This window comes from Thermobia domestica, chromosome 9 (genome assembly GCF_964235325.1).
Source record: "Thermobia domestica chromosome 9, izTheDome1.hap1.1, whole genome shotgun sequence".
Lineage (NCBI taxonomy): Eukaryota > Metazoa > Arthropoda > Insecta > Zygentoma > Lepismatidae > Thermobia > Thermobia domestica.
In genome coordinates, this window is record NC_137462.1 from 219,586,692 (window position 1) to 219,607,870 (window position 21,179).

The 21,179-nt window shown below is 36.0% G+C and overlaps 1 protein-coding gene across 1 annotated transcript in view; it reads right to left on the reverse strand.

Moving 5' to 3' along the window:
- Window positions 1-8,032: 8,032 nt before the first annotated feature.
- LOC145660607 (uncharacterized) overlaps window positions 8,033-21,179 on the reverse strand; it is an 84,190-nt gene continuing 71,043 nt past the window's right edge. Inside the window, exon 5 of the mRNA XM_081725866.1 lies at window positions 8,033-8,681. Coding sequence (XP_081581992.1) covers window positions 8,509-8,681 — 173 coding nt within the window. The 3' untranslated portion in view covers window positions 8,033-8,508. The remainder of the gene's footprint in view (window positions 8,682-21,179) is intronic.

The window sequence follows — 21,179 nt, forward strand, 5'->3', positions numbered from 1 at the left end:
GCATACGTTTTCTTAAGCAAAATGAGGGGAGCAGGAAAATTCGGTATAGGAAAATTCGGTGTGGGGAATGTTAGGTGTAAAGAAAAATTCGTTGTAGTAGGATTTATTAAAAACTCAACTTTGAAGATAAATGAGCGTATTAGATTTAAGTTTAAACTTTGTATAGAACGTACTTATACTATCTACTATAACAAATTTTAGAAAATTGCGATCGTGAAATAATTTGAATTCTAGATTTCGACGGATTTCAACATTTCATGGCCCTTACATGACGAGAAATTTGTTTTCCGATGTCCGTTCGTGTGATTTAGCGAAGCGACTATTACTACCAATCGACATTTAATTTAAAACTTAAGTTTTTATGCTGTTTTGGAATTTTCTACTCCCCCCCTCCCCGCCAAAAATGTAGGTTACTGGACGGGTAAAGTTGAAAATTGTAGATTTTTCAAAAATGTTCTGACGATTTTAAATCTAAATTCTTCAAAAACAACATACTTTATTTATGTTACTCAAAGGTGTAAAAATATGCCTCACCTAAAGTATCTAAGTCTGATTGGAGGAGAAGTCAATAAGGAGTCAATAGGACTGCAGTACTTGTTTACCTTAACTTGTACCTAAAGTGTCTGATTGGAGGAGAAGTCAACTATTTGTACAACTATTATGTGATAAATCATCCTGCTTTATATTGCCCTTTCCATTAAGACTTTTTTGATCAATATATTTTTGCATCTTACATATGTATATACAGTGATTCTTTCAAAACTCACGGATTTCATTTGGCTCTAGAATTCCTAACTCAAGCCCGATTTTTATGCGGTTTGTTGCAGATCATCAAGGAAGGATGGGAGATTTATGGGACTATGTTTACTGGTTTAAATTCATCCGGGGTAATATCGAGCAGGCCGCAAGAAAAACAGCAAATATTCATCATTGTACGTTACAGTTCGAATGAGATATTGGATATTTGAAGCGAAACTGAAGAATACAAATTACGTGTTAGTGAGAATACAAATTAAGTGTTAGTGGTAACACACATAAATCACATGTTGAATAGCTGGTTTCTCGCTACAAACGACACAGAGATTTCTTGGGTGACTTAAAGAGTCGGTAACTGACATCTTCCACAACATCCGCCAGCGGAGTCCGATGCTTCCCTGTCTTACTTAGAAGCCAGTGGCGGCGGTTGGAAGTTAAAAGTGGGGGGGCAAGACATGATCTGAACAATTGTATATCAGTGTTAGATTTCCTGGTTGTTCCTAACACCGATGAAAGGTTGTATAACTAATAGGATACTATCCTTTTCCACTTAAAATACCGTATATCGTATTTCTATTTTATTAAGTAAATTCATAAGAGCAGTACAGGTAGGTACTAGCCCTTTATACTCTAAAACAACGAAAGTATAAGAAGAGATTTGAGTTCTTGCTCATGAACATCTTAAAATTCTGTCTGGAAAGTTGTGATCAAATTATGTAATAAATTTGCAGAACAAATAAATAGAAGAGATAATATTAATCATAGTAATGAATAATGACGCTTGCTTTGCAGAAGTTATATTGAAACTGGGAATTAATGAACAACTTATACTTTTAATTCCACACGTGCCATTAAATGAATGTTTTTACTCTTAGAAAATGAAATATAGTAAGTAATGCAAGCATATGCTATGACATTTAAAGAAATATGCAATTGCAATATTAATTGCTTTAAATTGCAATTAAAACACAATTCCTGTAGCTTTCTTAACTCCACGGGAAGACAAATAACCAATACTTACTCACGCAACGGCAAATATCATATGGCACCATTTCTTTCTATGAAACAGTAATACATATAAAACCATTACCAGGGTGTCCACATTCTGGAAAATAAGTGAAAGTCAGATAAGTAAAAATGTATCAGGTTAAGTCAGGGAAATGTCAGATTGGTCAAGGAAAGTCAGTGAAAAATCGATTTAGGTACATTATTCAATTACTGAATTTATGAAATAGGGTTGATTTCTTTACTGTTACTGGATGTAAAATGTGGTGTTCTTAATGATGATATTGAGGGAGTCAGTGTTCTCTGATAAAGTTGTTGAAACTAATTTTCTGCGAAAAACACATCTAACTGCATCCTGGCATATTTGCTCAAAAGGGTAGATGCTGTTCTAGAAGAATTGCATGGTGCCAAGAGGATATTTGGACAAGTGGCTGAGAACGCGAAGAAATAGTATCTCCAGCTCATAGTGAAAGCTCAGACTGAAGAATTTAAGGAACACTCAAATGAATTCATAGCCAATGACAGAGATGGTATTGAACTTGATGAGTTTTTACTTAGTCTTAGGAAATGGGAAGAACTTCGTTGACTTATGGTCAGTTATGAAATTGTGTTTTATCTTCTTCCACGGAAACGCATTTTTTGAAAGTGTTTTCACAATAAATAAAATTCTCATTGTTGAGAACTTACAAGAAGAATCTCTGGTGGCTTAACGGATCATATATGATTCTGTGATGAGAATAGGTGGATCATCAATAAATTCAGTGAGAAGATCAATGGGAAAATATCAGGTGTATTTGCAAAAGAAAAGAGAAATAAATGCTGAAGACGAGAAGAGGAGAGAGAAACTGTCGATTCAGCAACAACTAAAGGAGCTGGAGGAAGAAGAGAAGATAATTAAACTGCGGAGGCAACAAGAAGGATATTCAGATCAATGAGAAGAAAACTATGCGAGATAGGATGAAAACAAATTTCTAAATGGGTTGCATTTAACAACTGCACCAGCAAAAATATATTACATAATTTTTTTGAATAATCAGTAAAATCATGTATGAACTGTTTATTACTATAGGTAATATTATAATGCTGTGTAATTGGTATTATAATGTGTATGTTTTTCATATCTTAAGTACTCTGTATACTGCGCACTTTCGTTTGTAACTTTACATTTTGTGTAATATGTAGGCTGAATCAATATCGCCATAATGCACATATTGTAAATTTACATTCCTTTGGAAAGAAAATTGAAAGAAAGAAACAGAAGCGGAAGAGAACAAGGTCACCTATGGGGAATCTGGAGGATGGGGTTTCTTTCTTTTTTCTATATTTTAAGTTATCCAGGGGGGTCAGGGAAATCTGGAACTTTCGTCATGGAAAATTAGGGAAAAGTCAGAGATTTTTCTCCAAATTGTGTGGACACCCTGTTTACAATTCCAAATGAAACTATAAATTAGGGCGTCACGTCAAAAAAGTGGGGGGGGCAACTGCCCCCTCTTGCCCCCCCTAATCGCCGCCCATGTTAGAAGCGATCCTATTTCCTTTAATTTATTCACTAAAGACCATATTATGTTCCTGTCTGGCGCAGAACTTGAGGCAAAGTTGCATGTAAATGCCCTTTGCGTACCAACAACAGATCCCGTTCAAAAACTTTTTAACGATAAAATCACGTTGCTACAAAGAGTACATTATTGTAACTGTGTCCTGATCATATTGATACAGTAGCACAGCATAATTCTCAATACAACGGCCCAGTTTCCTGTTTCTTATTGACCGTCGAGAGGTTGCTATCTAACGAAGAAACTAAAATCTCCACACCCCACCTCACCTAATTCCAATTCGGTACGGTGGCGAATATTTGCTGTTTTTCTAGATGCGTGGCCGATATTACCCGAAATGAATTTAAACCAGTAAACATAGTTCCATAAATCTCCCAACGTTCTTTGATCATTTGCCACAAACCACATGAAAATCGGACTTCAGTTAGAAATTCTAGACCCAAATGAAATCCGTGTTTTAAAAGAATCACCTTGTATGATGTTCTATGATGTACTATAGCAAAGGTGTATTTAGTTGTTCCTGTAATTATTCTCTGAACTTACAGTTGTAATTGTTTTATTTCTGACAAAAGTATCAGCTTCATTGTGTGATGAAAAGTAGTTTATAGTAATACCCCGCAAAAGACATGCAAGAGGTATTGGACTCAAGGCAAAAAAAAAATAAATAAATAAATAAATAAATAAATAAATTATTACTTCTTGAAATAGGCAATAACATTTTATTCGTTACATTTTATGGTTTTCGTTTTCACAATATGAAGTGTCGTAAATTATCGTAAGTGGTAATATTCAATATGTATTACACCGAATCTACCTTACACCTAAATTTCCCCACACCGAGTTTTCTTACACCGAATTTTCCTAGACCCCAAAATGAGATATATCTGGGATACTTTCAGCCAGTGTGGAAAAAAAATAACAAGGAGATATCCTTTCACCAAAATTTCGTTTACCGATATTTCTGTGCTGCAAAATTTCCTGCACGAAAGTATCAGTACAGGGGAGGGGGTTGGATTGCTTTCTTCAGTAAGAGGAAGTAGTATTCTTTTGTTTGTCCAAATCTTTTTCAGTTTATATTTTAATATTCAAAATCTACTTCATATTAATATTCAAAGTTTAGTTTCATTTCTGTCATATTTTCCGTCTGTCATTTTTCCTTGCTTATTTATTTTATTCAGGTTTATTTTCCTTTGCAATTAAATTAGTTAACCTATAAATGTACCGGTAATTAGTTATCATTATTGTATAAATTATCTTATAATACAAATATATTATTAGTGGTGAGCTTATGTCCGGGGAGCTTTTGTCCGCTTTTGCATTAACATAGGTGAGCTTATGTCCGCGACCCGAAAATATACACCAAGTTTTGTCATATAAATATTTTACATAGTGTATATTGAAATATTGTCTTCCATATAGGCCTTCATGTGTAAACTTTCAACATGAGATTGATTTTACCAACTCCCTTCCCCCTTTTATACTTAAATTGCAACCTCAAACAGAAGCATTATTCCTGTAAGAAAAAAAGGAAGTCACATAGCAAGTAACCGGACTCCGCTAGTCTACCGTAAGCTTTTCCATTGTCTCAAGATACTGAGTCAACACCGGAAAAGTGCTTTAGCTCCTACTGGGAATTGAAACCAGGACCTACGTGGGGATCCATCGGATTCAGATTCCTTGCCACAAAACTTCGCAACTCGACGAACATTTGTGAAGTTTCTTAATATAAATATACTTCTTTGTCATCGAAATGATTGATATAGCCTAAAAATTTTATTTAATATCTCTAGCTCTATCATTTTTAATAAGAGGCACTAATTAACAATTATTTGTCGTCTTTACGGGTGTTGAATAACACAGGTTCAATACTACATATACGTATTAGACCCGGAAAAATCTTTGGATTCCTTCAAACAAAAAAATTCTGGGCGCGTGCCTGGCGTGCTCTAAACATTCATTTATTTATGTAGCAATATTACAAATGCAGCTTCTAATGCCAATTTACAACAGAATATTTTAACATCAATAATCGAAAAAGGAAAGGAGAAAATCAGGCAGGATTTATGCTTAAAGATAACATCCCAACATTCACCTTGTGGAACAGCGAAAAAAGCTTGTAAAACCGGTCAGGGTAGCAGGCCACAAGCTTTGCACCCAGGATCTCCCTTTTGCGAAGGAAGAACGCTAACCACTAGGCTACGCTCGCTAGACATAATAATAATATAGTTTGACTCAATATAGTGAACAAATTGGGGATGTGCCTGGATTAAGAATCAGCAAACAACGGTGAAATATCCCAAAAATAATGCAGACTGATAGCCAATGACGTGGCCATGCATCACGCAATTTCCTAGCTATTTTGTGGGCTTTGTTTTAATAATGATAATAATATGATTTTCACAGGCTTGCGCCCACCATTCATGGAACAGTTCTTACGTCAATTAATCCTACTCTTGTTGTGGACAGCGCAGAGCGCTATGAAAACGAAGCAAGCTGAAGAATGAAAGACATTGTCTATTTTCCCTCCCCTTTGCTACTTTTGTCTCACTCTGTGCTTCCCTCTGACCCTGCTATCCTCTTCCACCTGCCTTTTTCCTTGTATGTGACTGACTTTCTCCTATGATATTCACAGAAGTCGATCATTTTTTCCCCCTGTCTCTACTTCATATTTGCAATAAGAACATATGAAAGTGAAATTTCGTTCTGCTTCACCACTTGAAGAACGAAATTCAATGTCACCCTTTGAAGAACAATACAATTGATGCCATGTCCGAGGAACTCTCCAAAGATCTGATAAGATCTGTAACTGATGAACACAATACATTTACCAAACCTGTCTGTTCATCTGTGTTATTCGTATGGCAAATAGTATTTGTAACAAAATAGCTTCTGCTTTGCTCATATTCGTTCCATTAGATACCCGCAGAGGAAAGAATCTCATTCAGCTGGTACCAGTTCTCGATTTTCTCCCACCAAGCGTGAAAGGAATATCCGAAACAGATTTGTTCCTTCAATTAGTTACGGTACAATAACGTTACATGCTCGAATAACGTTACGGCGTCGTAACAAAAATTGGTGTTATATCTTGTACCTACCTACATTAAATAACCAATAATTTTGTTACACAGAACTATTTTCGTTACGTTACAGTTACGTTATCCACCCTTGCATTTTATGTAAATACCATGAAAATACAAACATTTAAAACAGGAAACAATCTCTCCATTCTAATGTTTTGGATTTATATACTTACAATTATTTAACTTAGATAAGTTAAATAATTGTAACACACAAAAAAGATATACGAGGGTAGGTTGATAAGTTCTCAGCCTACCCTGGTTCAAACAAAGCTAGATATAAAAGTTATATACGTTTATGAGGCTTACAATTTGTGAAGCTACTGTGCAAAATTTGATTTGACTAAACTAATTTTAAATTTGTTTGTTTCAGGTCCAAACTGAGAATGTCAGCCCACGTCCCAGAAATTAGTAAATTTGAACACCGTGCATTCATCAAGTACCTCTTCCTAAAGCGAATCTCGCCGAAGGAGATCCACAACGATCTTGTCACGACATTGAGGGACAAGGCGCCATCGTATGAGACTGTGAAGAAATGAGCAGCGAACTTCAAACGTGGGCAGTTTGGTCTGAACGATGATCCAATGTGTGGCAGACCAATTTCAGTGACCTCTCCCGAGATGACTTGACGCCATTCACCGGATGATTCTCGACAATCGCCGAATCCCGCTCAAACATATAGAGGACACATTGGGCATTAGTTATGAACGTGTATGTAAAGTTATCCATGAAGACTTGGTTATGAGGAAGGTCGCGGCAAAATGGATTCCGAAACTTTTAAACGCAGATCAGAAACGTAAACGGGTGGAAGCAAGTAAGGCAATTCTGTCCCAATTTCAAGCGGATAAGGCCAGTTTTTTGCAACGGCTGGTAACAATGGATGAAACCTGGTTATATTTCTCGATCTCATGACGAAACAGGAATCGGCGGAATGGCGCCACAGCGGTTCTCCACGTCTGAAAAAGGCTAGGACACAGCGTTCTTCTGCTAAGGTCCTTGCTACCGTCTTCTGGGATTGTGAAGGAATTCTATTGCTGGATTATCTAAAATCGGGTGAAACCAGCAATGCAACTTACTATACATCTCTTCTGGACAAACTGAAAGCACTACTAAAGGAGAAGAGACATGGAAAGCTGTCAAAAGGGGTAATCTTCCTCCACGACAATGCGCCTCACACAAGGAACGTCTGACATTACAAAAAAACTGGAGGATCTACTGTTTCAAATACAGGAACATCCACCTTATTCGCCTGATTTGGCTCCATCAGACTTTTATCTCTTTCCTAATTTGGAAATGTTTTTAAAGGAAACGCATATCTTGGTGAGGCTGAGAACTTATCAATCCACTCTCGTATATATATATATCCTGATACGAACTTGACCAGTGATTTGGATCCCGTTTTAGCCAATAGTTCCCGCCTCATGTTACCTTGGTGTCTAATGATACGTTAAATTCCTATTAATAAATCAAGCGATGTACTTGCAGTTAAAGCTTTCTTACTCGATAGGTTAAACACAGAAAAAAATGGGAACCAAATTTAATGAAAAATTTTAACTTGTTGGGAGACAAGCATCATTGGAAAAGTATATTTTATACTATTTCCATGTCACATTACAAAAGTAAGGATAGTCTCTGTAACACTTCTTTTCAATTCATTTATTTACATCAAAATTATATTATTATAAACCGAAATTCATAAGAAAAACAATATTTCGAACATCTCAATAAGTGACTTCTAGTTAACGTTTGTTAACCTTATAACCTTAAAATCCTTCTTATGCCCTGATGAAATAAAACCTTTATTGAGTTGATACAATTCAGGTACTTCCAAAAGAACTGATTAAACAGTTAAGTAATGGAATTGTTTCTACCGTGAAAAACACTGATGGAATGATAAATTTATGCCATTCAATCTTACATCCAAATTTTCAGTTTAAATTAGCTCTTAATCAGTCTACAAACCAAACCAATTATGTTATTTTTAACATATGATAACATAGGTTTTATTTTCTTTAAAAATGTTTTTCCTTCCACAGAAATGAAGTCCCTGAGATCAGCTGTAAAGGGGGCTCACTTGTTAATTTACTGCAATATTCCACACTGACATGATTAGATCTTTACATGTCTGCAACACTCCACTTATATGCTTCTTCCTCGAGAGCTTTCTTCGCGTTTCGACTTTCGAACCATTGTTTCTCATAGCCATTAGATCTGTCAACGCCATCCCATCTATAGCCAGGTCTTATTCCATATCTATTAGGAGGAGCATTCCCCTGATACACAGGCCGTTCTGCAATAACAAATAATCATTGTTTTTAAATAAGTCATCAATACAATGTAGCTTATTAATGCTAAAAGCATACTCGAACTACCTAGGTAAACATTAATATATAGTAGTGGTGGGTCAACATTAACATGGCCACTATAATTTGACAATTGTTCTATATGAAATGCCTATATATATATATATATATATATATATATATATATAGTGTTAATGAACTATACCGATGGATGATACCTCACATCGAAATAAGAGAAAAAATTCATACATATGGACCTGTAGGGAAAAGTGCATACTTTCAGAGCTAGGGCTATCCAAAATTGAGAAAAAGCTGTTTCAACACTCGCTCTTTTGAATTCAAGAAACGTGGAGTAGCGGTTCATATCACCGTAAATGAAGTCATATTATATATATATATATATATGCAATTCAAAAATACGTATTTCATCAATATCTACTTTAACCTTAAGGTGTGTCCAAAGTAGACAAAAGGTAAACCTATACAACAGCGGACACGGAATGCTTCGGCGAGAAGTCGAAAGTGTTAAGAGTCCGCCAGTTCCACGGTCTCTCGTGTTCAGAGTAACGCGTACTGTGGTGTACTTTGTAACGGTATAACACATCACTAAGTTCGTAGAATGACTAATAAAACAACTTTTAGGCAAAATTCAACTTTATTAATCTACATAGTCTCCTTCAAGAGTGATATATTCATTCCAACGCTTCTCTAACATTTTGATTTTTTTTTAAAGAACAATTTATCTTTGGCTTGAAAAGAAGCTTCAGTTTCAACAATCACTTCTTTATTGGAGCCAAACCTCTTTCTCTGGAGCATTTCTTTTAGGTCTGCAAGTAGATAGGAGTCGCTGGGAGCCAGATCCAAAGAGTACGGTGGATGAAGCAATTCAAAGTGTAATTTTGAAATTGTTGCGATAGAGTTGTGACACGGTACATTCTCTTGGTGCAAGAGCACTTTTTCCTTCTTCATTTGACGCAACAGTATTGCATAGGAATACAGTATTGATACTGTCAGGTCCAAGAGTTCGATCGTGAGACAGTGTTGGCAAAAGAAACTTGACTTCAGCAGGCGTAGTAGAAATCGAGGATATGGAATAGGAACACACAGATTCTAGACAAGGAAAAAGATTAGGCACCGGCTGGGTTGAAAAGTTTCTATAAAAATAACCATCAAATGATCCTTATATCAACTTCATTTAACAAGAAGACAACATAATCAATGTTGCTGTCACCACGCGAATTGAACATATTATATTGATGTAAACCGAGGTCACGATAAATGTTTCTAAACACAAGTTATTATTACCACACATCCAACTCCCATATCAGGTGATATTCAATCAATGGACAAATTAAAATAAATCGCATCATATAACGAAAGTGTTGCTCATAATCAGTCTCTGCATGCTTCCAAAATTAGAAAATTTTTGTATCGTCTATAGTAACACTCAAGGAACATTTTCTTACCTTTAACAACACTTAATTCTATCCACACAATTTCACAATTTCTTGTTCATCATGGCCTATTTTGCTGGTCCATTCATCATTTATACAAACTTTAACCCCCGACAAGAAATTTTGTGATTATTTCTGTATATATATATTAAAATGAGACGAAAATAGAATTTCTTCATCTTGTACAAAATTATTCAACCATATTTCAGTAAACACTAAACAGTCATACTGAATTAAAGTAGAGATAGCACACCTAAACTTAACACCATTTGCTGACACAGCAAAATTAAAAATCTAAACCTTTCTTAACTTATTGTAGGTTCTTCTTCTTGTCACGTACCGTGACCTCACTGGACATGACGTAGAGTCGGACTGACATTGAGAAGGATAGCACTTTCTTTTGAGGGATCACGTACTCTTCCCTCTTGATGATGATGATGACGATGATCAAGTATGATGGAGGTCTAGCTTTGATTCGAAGGCTGTAGATGCACGTCTGATAGTCCAGTTGATATGAAAAGAATACCAAAGTTATGGAGTGTAAGTGGGTTTAATTGCACGTTAAGTTGTAAATACACGTCTCATATTCCCTTAATGGTGAAATATCGTTGAAGGCGTAAGCAAAAGAACACTGGTGGTCTGTTCGATTTTCGGTGAATGTAAGTGCACGTCTCATATCACTTCGTTTGCGCGTTAAGCTGTTGTTTCACGTGTCGTATCACCGTGATGAAGGAATAACGCTGAAGGCCTGAGTTTGATTTCTGTTGATCGTAGGTTCATATTTGATATTGCTTCGAGTCGTAGTAATGATAGGTTGCTTCACATACACAGAATTGATGAGTGTATGATCTGAAGTTAGTCTACGAGTTAAAACGTATTGTTGGTATATTAAATCAGTTTGAAAAGGGAGTGTAATGGCAGTAAGAAAATAGGTTTGCTAGTGGAACAATGTTTTGGCAATCATAATTCATTTATCTGAAAGTTTTTATATTATTACTATTATTTAAAAGAATAGACGAGTTGATTCGTGTTTGATCATGTTTGCTAAGCGATTCATTTTGTGTGAAAACATTGTTTACGTAGGGTGTTTTCACGAGTAATTTAACATGAAAAATTCGTAGTTGCATCTATTAGTCTGAATTTGAAACCTTTGTTCGGTATTATAATATATCAACGGAAATTTTGTTAATGAACATTAGGATGAGTTCGTCTAGATGGATGTATTTGAAATGAAATGAAATGACCTCTTTCAGTTTAACGTCCAACGATTATGCCCTTTAGACTAAGGAAGGCAAATGAATGATGATGGAAGAACTGGTGGAATGAGAATGTTTAAAGAAATAGACTTACTTGGTCGGGGATGGAATCAGTGACTTCACGCACCAGAGGTAAGCGCTCTATCACTCAGCCACCAAAATATATATATTAACGTACCACAGCCATGTCCTTTACACTACACGAGACGGATAACCAATGAAAGTGAATGATTTTATTATTATTATTATTATTATTATTATTATTATTATTATTATTATTATTATTATTATTATTATTATTATTATTATTATTGTGGTCTTCTCAGCGGGAATTGAACTTAGGATCACGTACACTTCAATTTTTAGTTTAACGTCTTAAGTTTATACCCCTTAGGATAAAGAAGGCGAAAGGTTAGTGAAAGTGAATGATTGTGAAATTAAACTTCTGTGCTCTCTTTTAACGGGAATCCAACCTAGGATCAAGTGCATTTTTTTTCAAGTTTAACCTGATTATAAAATTCAAATTTTTTGTGCTCTCTCGGTGAGAATCGAACCTAGGATTACATATTGAAAGTTTTGGTTGAATGTCCCATAATTATGCTTTTTTGGGTAAAGGAAACCGATAATTAATAAACTTAGACACAGAAACAACACAAAACAAGCATTTAAGTTTTTGGTTCTGGTTTAACTTTGTGGAAGTCTCATCTCCTTTTGATTCACGAATTTTTTTTTTTATTTTCGTTTATGTTAATTGTCGTCTCGATTTCAATCTTAAAAAGTTTTGTAGAACTTCAGTCTCTGAGTATTCTGCTTCACACAGAATTCTTTCTGTTTTGGTTTGATTTATGTAGATACTCGTGTCGTTTCTATTCTTCAAAAATTCTGTAGAAGTTTCGTCTGGTTTTATTCTTGAGAACTTCTTTCTCGTCTCAAATAATTTGCGGATTTTTAACAAACATTTACTCATTTTATAACATTTGTAGCTGTCTCGTCTCGTTTTGATTCGTGAAGAACTTTTTGTCTCAGATTCTTGTGTAAAGTGAACAAGATGAGACGACTCTCCTCTCTTTAACTTCATAAAAACAAACTGGCTTCCTTACTGTGAGTTCACACTATTAACGTTTTCTCGTCTCGTTTTATAACTTCTATAAAATTCGTTTCGTTTTATCTTATGAGTGGCTTACGGTTATAAACACGAAAGGAGAAAGATATTTAAGACGAAAAAGTATTCTCTGAAATTGAAATTAGATGAGACACACAAATTTTACAATACGAAATGTAAAAACTTTATTTGTGGTCTTGTTTCATCTCCTGAGCAATAGTATTATTATCTGAAAATCGAGGCGAGATAAGAAAAATCTTGGTAGAATGCAGACAAGAGTAGATTTATACAAAAATATGTTAACACCTTATTTTGCGTCTCGTCTCCTTACTGTGCATACCCAGTAGATTGTGGTATATAAAATCGTGTATATGGGTTTTCTCAATATTTTCTCGTTCCCTCCCACATTCTTATTTCCCTAGTTAATTTATTATCGTTCATTTTGTGTAACCATCTTCTTTCGTTTATTATGTATAATCCACGTAAAATTAAGAATTTCACTATTTTATTTCATCGGTAAAAACTGTCCCCTAAGCGTGACGCAAGGTGGCTCAGTGGTTAACATATGTTCGTAAACACCATATTCTTTGCTCTTACCACTACTACTGCCTGTTGTGAACTAACACGATCTCGTGGCTCTGCAATCAAAACTTGCTCTGCGTCAAGACAGTTCTCTCAGGCACCTGAGACATCTTACATGCCGTGGTACTGACGGTCAAGTGGGCCACTAGTTATTTTGTTTACGCCTATTCACATGGCCATATCTTCGTTCTTATGTGCAGTACACACATGGGACCAACGGCGTTGTGTTTCTCTGCGTGTGCTCTTTTATATTACGCATGTTAATGCATATCGTTCAACTTAACAAAATATAACTTTGCTCCAGATGCCCCATTTGTCGCTCTTTTTCAAACCACCCCTACCTCCATTTTACGAGTCCCTACTCTTATTATTGTTTATCGTAAACCTTACATCGCTAGTTTTCTCTAACTATTCTATCAGGCCTTGTTCCCATTTTGTGGTAAAACACAAGAACACACTGAGCAAGGCTATGTGATAATATGTAACAAAACACACCACGTAACAGTGTTGACACAATAACTGTGTCTTCATCAGACTTCCACTCCTTCTGGCTGTTTGGGAGTTGGTCATCTCTTATATACTCTCTGGAGGTCAACTTTTAATTAGGCTCCACCCCTTCATTAAAAAGTACCACTTGTGTGGTTTTTACTTTCACTTTTTAGCTGCACACGTGTCCAATTAAAAGTACTTTTTTCGACAGAAAGAGGAGGAGAAAGACTGCTTCTTTTTGCCGTTAGGTAGATGACTGTTTAGAAATATGGAAGAGATCGAAAAGGCAGCTGGAGAAATTCATAAGAAACGTGGAAGATGAAAAGAAAGGGATTAGACTAGAGAATGAAATAGAAGTAGACAAGGAGATAAACTATTTAGATATGAAAATAAAGAAATCAGAAGGAGGAGAGTTTATTACATCCTGGTACCAAAAAGAATGTTTAGCGGGAGTGTACGAATTGCCACAAACGAAGTGATGTGGATGAGGGTACAAAGAAGAATTTCATAAAAAGCATGGAAGAAAGGATAGGAGACCTAAACACAAATGAAGAACTGAGGAAAATAGATTTAAAGAAGTTCTCGACACAACTAAGGAGAAATGGATACAACGAAGAGGATAGGGTGACAAGAAACATAGCAAGAGAGAGGAAGAAGACAAGAACAAAAAATGGTTTGGAATAGAAAGCCTAGGTAAAGAAACAGAGAAGATAAAGAGAATGCTTCGGAAAGCAGGAATAAGGACGTACAGGAAAGGAGGAAGCAGAATAATTGAACTGGTCAGGAAAAACAAGAGAAAACCAATAGCGGACAAAGACGAAAAGTGGGTTATATATAGAGTAGGATGCGCGGAGTGTAACAAAATTTACATAGGAGAAACAAAGAAGATGGAAGAAAGAATAAAACAGTACAAGGATGATGTAAGGTTAAAAAGGGATAACAATGCGATATATTAGCATCAGAAAGAGACAAACCACAAAATAGAGTGGGAAGGAGCAGAGGTCATAGAAGTAGAGAAGAGAACTTTGGTGAGAAAATGGAAAGAAGCCAGGGAGATTATGAAGGCAGGAGATAAAGTGATGAATTGGAGTGCAGGATTTTCGATAAATAAAGAGTGGGAGAAGACAACGGTATGTTGTATGTGTTGTACTGTTGTACTATTATTTATCTGTACCGGTCTTAGAAAGACGATCAGAGGTGCGACAACGGAGCATATTTTGTAAAGAAAAAGAAAAAAAGGAAATTGTAAAGATTATTATTGCTCCTTAGTTACTGTAATTGAAAAATAAATAAGAGAGGTTGTAGAGTGAAAGATTACGAAGTTCTCAGAAGAATTGATGTTCAAGAAATTAATGGTTTGTAATAGGAATATTAAACGAAGGTATAAATAAATAATATTTACGTTTCAATGTTGTTATAGATATTGTGGCTCAAGAGATATTTATTAAGAACCAGCAGTTACAAATGTATCCAGCGAATGTATCCACAATGTATCCAGCGAAACACTTTTTAATTGGACACGTGTGCAGCTAAAAAGTGAAAGTAAAAACCACACAAGTGGTACTTTTTAATGAAGGGGTGGAGCCTAATTAAAAGTTGATCTCCAGAGAGTATATAAGAGATGACCAACTCCCAGACAGCCAGAAGGAGTGGAAGTCTGATGATGACACAGTTATTGTGTCGAAACTGTTACGTGATTGTGTGTTTTGTTACATATTATCACATAGCCTTGCTCAGTGTGTTGTTGTGTTTTAGTACGCTAGTGTTTCTAGTTTCTTCGCTATTTCAGGTGGTACTTTTAGCTTCCTCACGCTATATATATATACAGGGTGGGTCAAAATAAGTGTTACAAGCCAATATCTCGCGAACTATACATCATATAAGAAAAATATTAAGAGACAATATACAATACAGAGGGGCCTCAGAAATGAGTCAAACATTATGTTTCCCCCGCCCCCATTTTGGGGGAGGAGGGTGGACGTGAAATTTTCAAATGGGAACATAGGTCGAGTGATACGTCGTTTGAAAGAGCTTGAAAAATTGAACAATTTTTGTAGGAAACAATTTTTGATATGGGGCACAGTTTTCAAGATAGACCCCAAAATTGGCCCTGTATCAGATAAAATTTCCAGTACTTATAAATCGGAAACGTATGAGTAGGAAACGATTAAACAAAAAATGGAAAACGAAAACATCATAGGCAATGTGGAATGATGTTGTCGTGGTGTCCCCAGGGCCCTAATCATGGGGCCCCGGGACCAATTTCAAAATTTCAAATGGGAATGTACCTGTAGGTTGAGTGATACCTTGTTTGATAGATCGTGGAAAGCCAAACAGCTTCGTACAAAATTTGTTTTCATTTTAGGCAAGCCTGTTTCAAAATGGCCGCCAAAAATGGTTCCACATTCAGATAGAAAGTGTAGTGTTCAAATTGAGTATTACACGCCAATATCAAGCAAACTACGCATCAAATAAGAAAAGTGTTAAGAGTCAATGTACAATACTGAAAGCCTGAAATTTGTGTTAAAGTTCCCTCGCCCCGCTTTTGTATGGAGGGATGTACATGGAATTTTCAAATCGCAACATAGGGCGAGTGATACCTCTTTGATAGATCGTGAAATACCAAACAGCTTACTACAAAAGTTGTTTTGATTTCAGGCAAGCCTGTCACAACAGCATTACCACAACCTAATATCCTGTAAAGTAGTAGAATAACGTTTAGTAATTCTACGGGTATGTGCGATGTTAAAAATTGTAATTTCAATCACTGTAAAGCAAATAATTTCAACACTTACCATGTTACAAATGATGCTCGATATGTTCTCCATCCTGCTCCACACACCTCCGTAAGCGGCGGCATAGGGATGTTCGTACATCATGTAGCATCTCTGGAGTGATAGATGCACACACATCTTGGATACGCGCCTTCATATCATCAGTAGTTGTTGGTACGTTAGTCATTACCCGATCCTTAACATAACCCCAGAGGAAAAAATCAAGTGGGGTTAGGTCAGGAGATCGTGGAGGCCAGTGAATAGGACCTCGACGCCCAATCCATTTATTCGCCATACTATGGTCCAATAAGGCTCTGACCTGGCGTGCGTTGTGTGCTGGAGCATCATCATGTTGATACCACATTCTTATACGTTCAGCGAAAGGAATATTCTCTAACAACTCCGGGTATAGTACATCACTGATAAATGCGGCATAAGTATCACCAGTAAGACGTCCATCAAAAAAATATGGCCCAATGATATGGTTACCAAGGATGCCACACCATACATTAAGAGACCACCGATGCTGATGAGCAACTTGTCTCTGCCATAGTGGATTTTCTCTAGCCCAATAATGCATATTATGTCGGTTTACGTGTCCTGTGTTTGTAAATGTAGCTTCATCGCTAAACAAGATGGTGGATATGAAGTTGCGCTGTCTGTTTTCCATACCTTCCAACCATAGACAAAATTGCAATCTGGCATGAAAATCATTGCCAGATAGTTCCTGATGTAAGACGATATGATACGGATGAAACATGTACTCGTGCAAAATACGCACTACAGATCTTTGGCTAACTCCACTGGCCTCAGCAAGGTGTCTCGTGGTAACATGTGGGTCTACATGCACTGCTGCCAATATTCCTGTTGCACGTTCTTCATTGGTTGCAGAGCGATAACGACCCCTACCTCGTCCCCGGACAAGACTACCATGTTGCCGCAAACGTCTCTCCAATCGTAGAAATGCCATGTGAGATGTTTGTTGGCGTTGGGGATAGCGCATTGCATACATTAGTGCCGCGTTACGATAGTTTATTCTACATTCGCCCAACACCAGCAACATATCTACACAATGATCAAACACCGCCATTGCTCTATTCAAACGCTACCCAAACTAATAATATTAATGCGATAGTGTTCGTTTCCTTGTACGGAAAACTTATCACCAAAGTTGATATCCCGTTCTTTCTACGCTTTTGAATCGTTCAAAACACAACTACAGCCCCTACCTACAATATCCACACTGCCACTTCCCTTTAAGTCACTAACACTCTCACTAACAGCTAGACAATGTAACATCAATGATGATTTTACGTTGAACACTACTACTCAACAAGAAAAAAAAATAATACCATACTATTCACACTGCATGAACAAACAACACACAGGTACATTCAAATGTTCTCAGTAGAACAATGAAAATCACATTCCCCGTCCCTGTGTGATCGGCTCTATTGACACTTGTGTATACCAGCCATTATTAAGGAGGTAGAGTACTAGCTACGTTTCTAATGTCTATTTTCGGGTTTCCGGCACCAACTTATAATACGTTAAAATGTCTATTTTCTGGAGTTGAGACACCACTAATTTTACTACATTTATTTCTACGTAGTATCTAGATTGTATCCCGGTTCTTAAACTACGTGACAAACACAATTTACAATTTTCTTAAATTGGTTTTAATACTTAATCTTCAGAAGCGTTTATATTCCACATTGACATATTTAACAAGATGTCTGCACACTTACACTTACATTTATTATGTTTCCATAGCGATTACATTAATAGTTGACGATCAAAAATAATCTAAAGATATTTCTTTGCAACTTTCTTTTCTTTGTATAAAACGGCTCAAATAATTCGCCTTTGATCCTTTTTTTTATAAGATGGTACAGATTGTTAATGCAATATACAACGTTATCGTTGTACTATGTTCCGAAGGCCATCGGTTCCATTCCCCAGGCAATGACGTTGACGGGCTTTCCTTACTCTAACTGGGCACATGTTGAGATGTTGCCTACAAGTAGGGCCTAATAGGTACCTTCCTATCCCTTTCTCATAGGATTGTAGTGATTGAGGAACGACGTCTCTTTGCGCATACGTATTAGTATTATTCATTGTCTTATTATTTGCATTCATATTATTATTATTATTACTAGTTTCATTATTATTTTTCGTAGTAGTATCCTCCTTCTTCTTCTTCTTCTTATTATTATTATTATTACGTTAACCCTTATAGGTCGATTTTCCCCCGAACATTTTACTTGTTATTCACTTACAGTATGATGATGGAACCTCGTGTTCGACATATTTTTAGGCCTGTTTGTATTGTACATTCACTCTTAACACTTTTTATTTGATGCAATAATTCGCGGGATATTGGCTTGTAACACTCAGTTTGAACACTGCACTTTCTATCTGAATGTGGAACCATTTCCGGCGGCCATTTTGAAACAGGCTTGCCCGAAATCAAAATATTTTTTTTAATAAGCTGTTTGGTTTTCCATAATCTATCAAACAAGGTATCACTCGACCTATATTCAGATTTGAAATTTTAAAATTGGTCCTGGGGCACCACAACAACACCATTCCACGATGCCTATGGCGTTTACCTTTTTCATTTTTTGTTTCATATTTTTCTACTTAGCCGTTTCCGATTTATAAGTACTGGAAATTTTATCTGCTACAGGATCAATTTTGGGGTCAATCTTGAAAACGGTGCCCCATATCAAAAATTGTTTCCTACAAAAATTGTTCAATTTTTCAAGCTCTTTCGAACAACGTATCACTCGACCTATGTTCCCATGTGAAAATTTCACGTTCACCCCCCTCCCCCAAAATGGGGGGCGGGGGAAACCTAATGTTTGACTCATTTCTGAGACCCCTCTGTATTGTACATTGTCTCTTAATATTTTTCTTGTTGATGTATAGTTCGCGATATATTGGCTTGTAACACTTATTTATAAGTACTGGAAATTCTATCGGATACAGGACCATTTTTGGGGCCCATCTTGAAAACGGTGCCCCATATCAAAAATTGTTTCCTACAAAAATTGTTCAATTTTTGAAGCTCTTTCGAACGAGGTATTACTCGACCTATGTTCCCATTTGAAAATTTCACGTTCACCTCCTCCCTCCAAAATGGGGGGCGGGGGAGACATAATGTTTGACTCATTTCTGAGGCCCCTCTGTATTGTACATTGTCTCTTAATATTTTTCTTATATGATGTATAGTTTGCGATATATTGGCTTGTAACACTTATTTTGACTCACCCTGTATATATATATATATATATATATATATATATATATATATATATATATATATATATATATATATGTGTGTGTGTGTGTGTGTGTGTGTGTGTGTGTGTGTGTGTGTGTCATAAATGTGTCACAATATTTTGGGAGCAGATTCCTCACATCGAAATAAGAACAAAAGTTCATATGGACCTGTGCTTAAAAATGGATAGTTTCGGAGATATACGGTGCCAAAAATGTGAAATAAGTGAACTATAGTAGTATGGGACCCATAGTTCATAGTATGGGACCTATAGTAGTCGGGTCAAGACATCACTGAGAAACTGGTATGAAAGCTATCCAAATATCAATGATTAAGGGTGCTTCAGTACTTGCACACCAATTTTTAGAAAGGTAGGTGGAGAGTGATCAAGTACTCCCAAACAGCCTCTCTAAAAATGATTGTGTAAATACCAGAGGTTGTAAAGGATGGAGAGGTGAACCAAAAATCTGTACCACTGAGCTACCGTTTTCACTAGGTACAATTAACTCAAACATAAGAAGTCAATTTATTTTCCTTCCATAATCTTCCGTTTTCTTTTACATTTTTCGTCGTACCGTTTTATTCATTTATAGACTTTCCCTCATCATATAATCGTGACACGTTATACTAAATAAAATAAAATAAGCTATGTGGTATCCATACATTAACTTAAATATAATTCGAAATAAATAAAGAGATACGGTGTGTCCCTGCTAGAGTAATTATCTCTAATACGTGTGATGGCTTACACCATATTACCAAAATATCGTAAGATGTTAAGCACAATTTCAAGTACGTGTGATTCTAAGTTTGATTTTCAACGACGAGAAGAACACAAAAAATTTAATTTCATAATCATTCATTTTCCTTAATTATCCGTCTCCTTCACCCTAAAGCGTATAAAGTGGGATGTTAAACCAAATCCTATACCCTAAAGGGCATAACCATGGGACCTTAAAATAAACTTTTCAAGTGCACGTGATCCTATGTTCCATTCCCAATAAGAGAGAAAGCACAAATATTTAACTTCACAATCATTCACTTTCACTAATCATTCATCTACTTTACTTTAAAGGCCATAAACGTAGGACGTTAAATCAAAACTTTCAAGTATGTTATACCAGTTCCTATTCTCACGGGGAGAACACAAAAATTTTTTTCCGTAATCACGTCAAACTAAAAATTTGAAGTCCACGTGGTCCTAAGTTCGATTCTCGATGAGGGAGAGCACAAATATTTAATTTCACAATCATTAACTTTCATTAATTTGTTGACTTCTTTACCCTAAAGGGCATACTTGTGGTACGTTAAAAAAAATAATTTTTCGTATACAATACGAACATTTGTATAATATTATTATGGCTTTCTCTCAAACCTACCACTGTTGTACAAACATTTATCCTCGCTTAGAAATCAATCCATCCTGATAAACTTATCTTAACGTTCAACGGAATTTCCATTCATGTAATACCGAGCAAAGATTCAATTCAGGCTAACAGATGCAACTACCATTTTTATCATATTAAATTACTCGTGAGAACACTA